The 11,504-nt window shown below is 34.9% G+C and overlaps 1 protein-coding gene across 1 annotated transcript; it reads left to right on the forward strand.

Annotated features, from left to right (window-relative positions):
• The first annotated feature begins 8,278 nt into the window (after positions 1-8,278).
• LOC145613891 (uncharacterized) lies at positions 8,279-11,160 on the forward strand. Its single transcript, XM_081668930.1, has 6 exons — positions 8,279-8,643; positions 8,945-9,098; positions 9,999-10,073; positions 10,177-10,239; positions 10,348-10,418; positions 10,555-11,160. Exons 1-6 carry the CDS (start codon positions 8,624-8,626, stop codon positions 10,586-10,588), a joined length of 417 nt encoding a protein of 138 aa, XP_081525056.1. The 5' UTR covers positions 8,279-8,623; the 3' UTR covers positions 10,589-11,160.
• Positions 11,161-11,504: the final 344 nt, after the last annotated feature.

An 11,504-nucleotide genomic window follows, 5' to 3' on the forward strand; every position in this document is an offset into this window, starting at 1 on the left:
GTAAATTGGTTACTAATTGCATTACTAATTAATAGATATTCAGTTTGAAACTGCTACTATGTTCTTGTTTAATTTTGTAGAAGGATGTACAAGGCAGTAAAATGGGCATTATTTCTGCAAGTACATCTAAGGTATGTGGGTGTTTACAAAATATTTATTATGGAATTTATATGTAAATGGTTTATAACACATGTATCTTATTCACTGATATATTCAACGTTTCTGTGTTTTTGTCGCAGAATCTTCCAAAGAGCGGAAATAGGCAGTGTAAGTGGAAAGGAAAAAACATCCAAGTCATCTTCAAGCTCTGAAAAAGTAAATGTGGTTTAAGCTACAATTTCATTTAACGTCGTACATTAAATAGTGCCTGATGTGTTGTTGTCACTATGGCAGGAAATAAGCGGAAACAGAGGAAGCTCAAGTTCTGAATTTTTTTCAGCCGATGAAGAGTTGTCGGTGGGTCTTTAGTTGTTTCTATTAATTTTTTTTTTGAATCGAATACCTTGCAAATTATCTAATCTTATTTCTTTCTCATGATAGGACGAAGAATTGCCACCCACTAAGAAACCCAAGACTCAGGATCATGAGAATGTACTAGCCGATTCTAACAAAAGTACCCCTTGCAAAGCTGTGCCCCCCAAAAAAAATGTTAGATTTTAGTGACAGTGAGAGTGAAGGTGATAGGGTAAGACACATTTGATGTCAACCTTTGTTGACTCTTTGATATGGCCATGTTACTAATTTTTTTCTTGTATTGAAGCCATCTTCTTGAAAGGATCTTTCAAAAAGCAAGAGTGGAGCTGATACCAAGGCAAGTACCGATAATAGTCCTAAAAAAAGTGGATCATGCAAGTCTGCAAAAGACCCCAAAATAAGAGAGGATGAGTTTGAAGCGTCTGTGATTGTAAGTTGTAAACCAAAATATATGTTATCAAATATTTATCAAACTTCTTATTTTTAATAAGCTGTTAAACTGACATCATAGGAAAATGTAAAGGAGAAGGAGAATGTCGATGGAGGTATCGGTACAAATCATCAGACGATGTTCGCCAATCCAACCCTAGACCGCATACAGGGGGACCTGCTGTTTCTGCCACATACAGAAGAATTGTTGACGAAATTTTATCAATGGAGACAAAGGGCGATGAGTCGTAAGTTGAATTGTTTTTTGTTTTGGTATTTGTTATATTTTTTTAATGGAAAAGTTGTAAGTTGAATGATAGAGTATCATCGAAATTGGATTTAGGTGGAAATATGATATGATGATTTAAAGGTTAATCTTTTTAATCCACAGGTTAAGGTGTAAACTTTTATATAAGCAACAAAGACTTACGCTGTCTCGTGAGATGCTGCATGATTCTTTTAAAATTAACGGGACAATTGTGGATTATGTCATGGATGCGTATGGGAAAATATTAAATGACAATAGTGATCATGCTCCTGCTGCTGCAAGACATTCGTACATTATGCCAGCAACTTACTTGGTGCTTATTCTTTAACACATAGTAGCATGTTAATTAATATATTAGTAACATATACTTTGTTTTTTTTAAATTATCTTATATGTGTGAAATGTAAACCTTTGTCATTTTTCCATGCAGCGTAAGGCTATTGAGAAACTAACTGCAAATGAGGATGTTGCGGACATGTTTGATGAACATGTTGCTGGTATTGAAATAGATACTTCGGTTTGTGACAGATTTGAGGGCTGTAAAAGGGTTGGAATTGAATTAACACCTTTGTTTTTGGAGTTGTTTTAGTTGTGTTATGTTTTTCTGATTTATGTTCAGAAAAAATATCATGTACTAATTGATCATTAAATTTGCAGATTTTCTGTCCAGTGTTGCATGAGGGCAGATGGACGTTATACATGATAAGTTTGAAGAAAGAAAGAATCTATGTGTTTGACACCAAATATGCATATCCCCACAATTATCACACTAAAATGCTCCCCTATGTATGTGGTAAGTTCTTCGAGTGATCACAATTTACATCTTTGTGTTAAAAAATTAAACAGAAACTATATATTACTAAGTAACCACTGACAATATATTGTAACAGGTACATTATATACAAAGGGTATTGTCGGTGTTTTTTTATAACGATCAGCCACAGTTGACATCCCTTGGAGTTAAAAATGTCAAAGATATTCCCATAGAAAAAAAAACCTTAGGACTCGGGAATGTTATGCATGCTATTTTTGTACAACCTATTAACCTCCCATGCCAACTCTTGGATGCATGTAAGTATTACATATCTTAACACATCGGTTCCCCTCTTTGTACGTGTCCTAAGACTTGTTGATTTTCATTTGTTCTAAGGCATATGAAGGTGATGAAGAGCGATACAGGGTGAGGTTGTGCTCTGACATTCTAATGGAAGATATGAACGAAATCCGTTATTCCATGTGGGAAATGGTCAAGGGTGTTTGATTAACAGGACAAATTTGTAAATTTATACCTATTAATAAAATCCTAATTTGTGTTTGATGTAACTAGTTCAACTGATAGTAATTCTTACCTATAATGTAAATAGTTGTACTTAAGGTACATGGGATGAATTTTATTTCAATAGTAGCACCTTAATGCAGAACAAACCTTAAGGTGTCTTCTTTCATATTGAAGATAAGCTTGCTTAAAATTACATTGTGGTTATACCACTATTAAATTACCCGTGTAGGCATATGTAGGCAACAAATTGTACGTCTTTATACAATGTCATGATAAAAATACTCCATGTGCTAGTAGCAACAACTAATTAGTAATGCCGTTAATGTGACCACATCTAAATGGCAGAGAAGATAATCAGCTTTGTCGCTTGTATAAGTGATTAGGCCTACACCCAACTAAAGGGCACGGAAAGTAAAACATCCCTACAGAATACGTGCAGCGGACTGTATGCACACCGCTGGGCACGCTAAGGTTTCCGGTACCTACACGAAACGATTAAACTTCTCTTACCAAGCGGTACTTATGTAGTTACTTCCGTCATATTAATCATTAGTAAAAAGAGTTCTTTAAAATGAGATCCATTTATTATATATATATGGATTCAATAATAATAATAATAATAAAAAAGAATCGGTAAAAATAATGTTTGATCGGGACATTATCATTTTAGTTTGGTAAAAATAAGGTTTAATCGGAAACTAATCATTATAGATTGGTAAAAATACTTGTAGTCCAGTAACTGGAAATTTTTTTGGTGCATTATAAAAATACAAAATCTAACATTGGCATAGACATTTACCTGCAAATAATACTACAAAAGGGACATTATTATACAAATAAGCGATATGATGTCGTTTGTCTCATTAGACAATTTTTTATATAGTGAATAAATTAAACAACGGTGCCCACCAATTTATTTTCTCACAGCCGGAGAGAGGCTAGAGGTGTGATTCCCGTTAACGAGATCTTGTAGTTTATTATGCTGGGGAAATTCAAACATATTCTTCACTCAGCGAAAAATAAGTGTGGGGCAACCCTACCTTGTTCAATTCACGGTATAACTATTATAATTTCAAGAAAAAAGAAAAATTATTTGTTATAAAGGAGACAAGTATTGAGACGATTACTCAAAGCTTAGGTACGCAAGCACCGGCAGATTAAATTGATATAAGTCTCTGAATGAAACGCCTTACACTAGATTACCAGGAAGTAAACACATGTGCACAAATTAAATGCTCGTGACGGTTAGGGCACAAATCGAACAGGGTGGGTTGCCTCACACTTGTCATCGAATAAATACAAAGGAATACGTAACATTCCGCAGACATTGATTGGAAAAAAGAAAACCGCGTGGAATACGTATCATACATAGGCTTGAATCCGATGCTAAAGATTTGGTATTACAGATTTGAGTTTATGCAACTGTAATATTCACAGAGTGATACAATAAATTATGTATGGATCGAGTCTCTATACATCCTTAATTGTGTTAAAATAAATTTTGATAAGCACTTTAATTTTAATCCTAAGTAAGATATTGTATTAGTGAAAAAAGACTTTTATTGGTATCAAAATCTAATTTATAGTAACGTTAAACCTTAATTGGTATTAACATAAAGTTGACATTGTGACGGCTAGGACACAAATCACACATGGTAGGGGGGTGTGGTGGGGGGGGGGGGGTTTCCCTGCACTTGTCATAGGCTCAATACAAAGGCACACGTATCCTACCGCAGACGTTAATTGAAAAAAGAAAACCGCGTGGAGGTGTTTTTCGATGATCATAAAATGCGTCCACGTTCCTTGGTCCCTCTCGAACTCGTAACCGCTCGATCTGACGAAGTTGAATTTTTCTCCCGATGCATGCTCAAACGATAAAGCCGTACCTATGTGTGTTCGGCTAAAAAGAGGAGTTTCCATGGTACAACTTCATTTTCGGAGGTCGGCAGGATTTAAAGGTAAACAGAGTGACGTGCCTAAGCACCCCTCTCATAGATTTCGATTGCTATCGGTGTTCCCTAAAATGTTTCAAGAAACTCGCCACTCAGTCAGGGGTGGATGTGAGAAGGCTAGTTTGGTTGCCGGGCTTGCATCGCTCGTTACCGTAGTATGCGGGAAATTAGCGGATGGGGTGTTTCACGACCTTCCCTATGCCTTTGGGCTCGGCTGAGGCGACCCTCTAGACTGGGTTAGAGCTTTGGGGTACACTGCTTTTTTGAATTCATTGTCGCCCCTGCATGAAACGATTACAGGTCCCTTACCAAGCGGCACTTATGTTGTTACCACTAAAGCATATGCTGTTACTGAACTGCCCATTTTTTTGTCGTACGACAGTTAACGAGGGCGGTCGTGAAATTATTCGACTGAGCTGTGTCGCTAACTAAAATTTTAAGCCAATTCCAAGAAAAGGAATACTAAATCTGAAGCTTCCGTTATTGTGGCCACATCTAAATGGTACGGAAGATAAATAGCTCCGTCGCTCATTTAAGTTATTAGGCCTACACCCAACTAAAGGGCACGGAAAATAAAGTATCCCTACGGAATTCGTGCAGCGGACTGTATGCACACTGCTGGGCACGCTAAGGTTTCCGGTACCTGCACGAAACGATTAAACTTCCCTTACCAAGTGAAACTTATGTAGTTACTTCCGTCATATAAATCGTTAGTAAAAAAAAGTTCTTTAAAATGAGATCCATTTATTATATATCTTTGTATTAAACTAATAATAAAAATAAGAAAAAAGAATCGGTAAAAATAATGTTTAATCGGGACTTTATTATTTTAGTTTGGTAAAAATAAAGTGTAACCGGAAACTAATCATTATAGATTGGTAAAAATACTTGTAGTCCAGTAACTAGAAATTTTTAAGGTGCAATAAAAAAATACAAAATTTAACATTGGCATAGACATTTACGTGCAAATAATACTACGAAAAGGACACTATTATACAAATAAGCAACATGATTTTGTCTGCCTCATTGGACAATTTTTGTATTACTTGTAAATTTAAAATATAGTGTATATATTAAACAACGGTACCCACCAATTTATTTTCTCACTGCCGGATGGAGAGAGGCTGGTGGTGTGATTCCCATTAACGGGATCTTGTAGTTTACTATGTTTGAGAAAGTCAAACATATAAATTCGCTCGGCCAATAATAAGTGTGGGGGCTACCCTACCTTGTTCAATTCGCGCTATAACTAGCTATCACAATTTCAAGAAAAAAGAAAAATTATTTGTCATAAAGGAGGCAAGTATTGAGACGATTACTCAAAGCTTAGGATATGCAAGCACCGACATATAAAATTGATTTAATTCTACGAATGAATCACCTTACACTAGATTACCAGTAAGTGATCACATGTACATAGATTAAACGCTCGTGACGGTTAGGGCACAAATCGATATATATATATATATACTATATATATATACATGTATATATATATATATACATGTATATATATATATTATTTTTTTTTTTGACGAAAAACTCACTATATTTATCAAGGCTATTTTTTTCATGAATTATAGTAATTTTCTGACTTTTATTAACCTTAATTGTTTTTTTGTGTGTGTATGTTTAGACTGAGAATCACTTTCAGGATCTCCTGAAACTAAGAGGGATGCTCTCACTAATTGATCTATACCTCACTCTCAAATTGATCTTAGTTTTAATACGTACTCTTATTATCATTGTCATCGTTGTAATAATTTCTTTAAATTATTCTTATACTCCCTCCGTCCCAAATTACTCTTAACGATTTGACATTTTGCACTATTCACACATCTCACTTTGACCATCTTTTTTAGTTATTACTAGTATATGAAAGTCAATGTAGTCATGTAAGATGTTGTTAGGTCTATTTTAATGTATAATTTGCTATTATAAACTTTTTATAACATATATAATTATTTTCTAAAAGAAGTTAAAGGACGGGTCATTTTCGGGTCGGGTCAACTTCAGGTCCCGGGTACACTTCGGGTCGGGTCATCTCAGGTCGGTTCGTTTCAGGTTGGGTCATTTTGGGTTTTGGGTCAAGGTCGGGTCGATTACTCATAATAGTTTAAGAAGGAGAGAGATTTGGTATGGGATTAATCCTTTGAGTGTTGCTCATTTGATTGTTAATAAAAAACATGACTTTTTGCTACTTGTGATCATCCTCTAGTTGCGACTAGGAAGATACCTTCGATTCATGAAAGAATTAGAGTACTATCCTTTTAACTTTTGTGTAATTTCTTTATTCCATATTAAAAATCCAAGATCCAATGTTATTATAGCTTGCGAGCCTTATGAGAGTCTTGAGAGATCCACATCAAGACGTTAATTGGAAAAAAGAAAAACGCGTGGAACACGAGCGGTGTTACTCGATGACCATAAAATGCGTCCGAGTTCCTTAGTTCCTATCGAACTCATGGCCGCTCGAACTGGTGCAGTTGAATTTTGCTTCCGATGCCACGCTTAAACGATAGTCGTACCGATGTTTGTAATGCTAAAAAGAAGAATTTCCACGGTACTACTTCATTTTTGGACGAAATTGTTACGTTGGCACTTGATCACATTTAGTTAGGTGGTAGGCGGGATTTCAAGGTAGATGGAGTGAACACGCGCCTAAGCACCCCTCTCTGCGATTTCGAATGCTCTCGTCGTTCCCTAAAATGTTCCAAGAAACTCGCCACTCACTCAGGGGTGGATGTGTGAAGGCTAGTTTGGCAGCCTGGCCTGCATCGCCCGTTACTGTAGTATACGGGAAATCAGTGGATGGGCTGTTTCACGGCCTTCCCTGCGCCTTGGGTCCCAGCTGAGGCGACCCTCTACACTTGGTTAGAACTTCCAGGTACACTGCTTTTTTGAATTCATTGTCGACCCTGCATGAAATGATTACATTTCCCTTACCAAGCGGCATTTACGTAGTTACCGTTAAAGCATATGCTGTTACCGAACTACCCATTTAATTGTCGTACGGCAGTTAACGGGGGCGGTCGTGAATAATCGAGTGAATTTGGTCGCGGACTAAAATTTTATGCCAATTCCGGGAAAAGGGACACTAAACCCGAAGCTGTCGTTACTGTGACCACATCTAAATGCCACGGAAGATATCAGCTTCGTTGTTCGTTTAAGTGATTAGGCCCACACCCAACTAAAGGGCATGGAAAATAAAGCATCCCTACTGAATACGTACAACGAACTATTTGCACACCGCTGGGCACGTATAATTGAAAAATGAATACTGGGAAACTTTTATCTGTAGGGCCACATAGATATAATTATTTTATCCTATTATTCTTCATAGATAAGTATGGGCTAACATATAAAATTATCTTATTTTAACCAATAAAAATAAATTTTAATTTTAATTTAGTATCAAATAAAATGAATCCTCATATAAACAAAATTAACGACCGAAATTTGAAAGTCTAATTTTAAGAGCGAATAAAAAATTAAAATCTATGATTTAGGATTTTTGTGTGTTTTTGACCACACCTTATAAGCATAACATTGACCAACAACGAATAAGATTTGAGATTTAAATATTTGTGCAAGGCATTATATAATACGAATAATGATTTAAAATTATTGAAAAACTATTTCTTTTCACATTATAATTTTATTATGCAATTTGCGACGGATAATTTAACTCATACACGACATTATTTTGACCAATGGAAAACAAATAAATTTAATATAGAATTTAAAGAATTATCAAGCACATAAGCTAAATTAAGGAATAAGATTTGAAAGTTTTATTTTTTTTAAATAACCTACAAATAGGATTTATGATAAAAACGTTGCACGTGCTTACATCTAATATCTATTAAATTGAAAGGTGTTACACAAATTTTATTGATTCGATTATTAAACACATTACCAAAAAAATAATAACATTTTAAAAAAAAGGTTGATAAGACCGATAGTAACAAAGCGCGTTTTTTCAGCAGGATGTTCAGTGCATAATGATGACATCAGCGCACCGTTCAAGGGAGTAATATTGTTCTTGTCGGAGCGCTGTTATGAAGTAATGACGGGTGGCCTTTTCTCATCTAATCTCCCAAAAAAAAAAATTAAACTTTTCCCTTTTAATTCCATAATTTCTATTAGAATTATTTTTGTTTTGCATTCAAATTTCAAAATCAACAACGTTTGTAACTGAAGAAATATTACAGAAGGAGTATGGCCGAATCCGAGACAGGGTAAGTTTATTTGCGCCCCCTATCTGCTTCAATTAAGCGTGTTTTGATTACCTATTGTGTGTAGGTTATAATGTATTGATAATTACAACGATTTAGTGAGAGACTAGGTTGATATCGTTAATTAATTTCTCTATTGAACTCCAATTTGTTCAAGAGTTGTTCAATTATAAATTATTTCAATTTATTAAACCCAAATTTATTTATAGACTATTTATGTAATTAATTTAACTAAATAATTATAGTTCAACTAGCCTGTGTATCAATATTTTGTCAATGAAACTTCTAACATGGAGAATTTTAGTTTTGCAAATACTGTGGAAGACCCCCAATTTTTATCAAATACTGCAAGTGGAGACAATGAAGGAGGAGGTACGCAAAATGTCAATATTGGGATAAGAGAGGGTGGCACAGAGCAAGTAACTTTACAGAATGAAACCATGGGGGGTAAAGATAAGGTTTGTTACAATTGTAACTATATAGTTATAAATATTATTTTGATCTCTTTAGATTTTCTTAGTAAGTTTCTATGAATCTAGTGAATGAGTTTGAAATATAAGTGTATTCTATGTTTGTTATAATTAAATGGCTGACGATGTAACAAGATATTGTATCTAAGTTTTGATATTTTTTATCTTTATATTGAAACCATTTCAAAGTTTGTTAGTGATTAAGCATGAGTGTGTCCTCATTTGTAACATTAAAAATTATTAGGGTATGTGTTTGAAGGGACATGGGGTAACATACTTGTTTAAATACAAATTATCGGGTGGTTAATGTTTTAGGGGTGATGCCGGGTCATTCAAATTGCCATTTTTTTTTTATTGTCTAGGCTAATTAAAGTTTTATGAACTTTTACAATTAAAAAAAAACATCTAATAACATATTAACTATGATTATGATCGTTTTTTTAATTAAGATACTATTAACTATGTTCGTTTAAGTTATGGTGCAATCAACATGTTATAATAATAGTAATGTAACAAGTAATGTGTTTTCTACCATTTGCGTAGATGGAGACTATCTTGAATAAGAACAACCATATTGTGAAAACAACAAAAGAGATTGTGTTAGGACTGGGGGCCATAACCGGCACTCAGGAGATTTGAAGAAAGGTAAAAGCATAATAGATACTTATATAGCTAGTAACACAATAGCAAGTAAATGATAAAATGAACATCGATGTTGGTAACAGGTTATGGCCGAGGATTGTATCAATCCTACTGGACCTGAACAACACCACATACCAGACCATCCCCCAACAAAGGTTAAATAAACCTCATAACTAGTGAATTAGGCTAGGTTATCCAGTATGACAATGTGACTATCTAATTTTTTCCCATTCTTTTATTTTACAGAATATTGCATCTGTAGCAGTTCCCTTTGAAACACCTAATTCTACGAAGACTAATGAGGTTGAAGCTTCATCAAAGGTAATACTCTGTCTGCCTTTTGAAAGTTTGATATTGACCACGTGAATTATTATATGAGGTTGATGATTTTTATGTTGCTAATATTATTATTTGTGTGTAGCAGTCTAAAGGAGGTAAAGTAACATTAAGGAGATCAGGAAGACCCAGACGAGGGGACTCTAAAAGAGTAAGAATTGTTACCAGTAAAAAAATAGGGTACTCAACAATTGAAACACTGATCCATTACAACAAACAACTGTAACTATATGTCTTGCGCATTTGGTTGTTTTTCCAGGAGGCAATACCATTATCGGATGTACACCAAAAAAGAAACGTGGGAGACCACGAAGAGTTGGACCTAGAAAGGTTTGGAGTTTTTAGTTACATTGAAATTCCTTTTACATATATAATTGCCTAGCTCTTCATTTCTTTTAAATATATCGTTATATTGATTAGATCATACAAGAAATTGTTTATTTATTCCTCTGTTATTGTGTTGCAGTACCCCATCTTCAGGGCATATCCCTATTTTGTGAGGAAGATTATCAAGAAAATGAGTGAAGGAAGGAAGAAGTTGTTGAAAAAAACAGTCTTCAAGAGCTTTCTCACCTTTAAAATTAAAAACTTTGACAGGGATTTCTTGATATTTTTATTTAGTCGATGGGATGCGGATAGACAAGTGCTACGTATCCGAGATGACTACGAACTTAGGATAGATGAAGAGATGGTTAGTTGGATCACTGGGCTTCCTTTTGGTAATATGACTTATGAGATTCCTAAAGTGGACAATAGTGATCAAAAGATGAAGGATTTGAAGAGTGAGTACAAAAATTCTGGGGGAATCAGCTTTGGAGTGGTGTATAACAAGTGCATGGATGTAAATGAGGACAGGAAGGAGTTTCTTAAGGACTTTGTCCTCTATTTTATTGGGAACATTTTATGCACCACAACTAGCAACAATATTAGCCCTAGCCACTTATGGTTGTTGAAAAGAAAGCATATCTATGAAGCTGGGAAATACAACTGGTCCAAATATGTGCTTGACTGGATGATCAAGTATGGAGGAGGTGATCCTAGAAAGGGTTTTAAGGGGTCTCCATTGGTTCTCATGGTAATCAAGTTTTTGTGTTAATTAAGTGAAATGTCTATGAAACCTTCTCTCATGTATCTTATCCATTGAAAATTTCCCTATTAAACCTGTAAAATGTTGCAGATTGCATACCTGGATTGTTTGAACATAGATGGCAATGGAACGATTTGGGACAAAACGGTACCTATGATAGGTGCTTGGCAACAGAAGAATATTGACAGAGCTATAGCTCACTACAAGAAAAAGGCGAATTAGCAACGGCCAAAGTAGTCACAAATCCGTCGCAAAAATGGGTTTGCGACGAATTTGCAACTACTTTGGTTAGTCACTAAAGACCTCGTCGCAAATCTATTTTTGCGACT

The sequence above is a fragment of the Chenopodium album genome, chromosome 3, assembly GCF_948465745.1.
Source record: "Chenopodium album chromosome 3, dcCheAlbu1.1, whole genome shotgun sequence".
NCBI lineage: Eukaryota > Viridiplantae > Streptophyta > Magnoliopsida > Caryophyllales > Amaranthaceae > Chenopodium > Chenopodium album.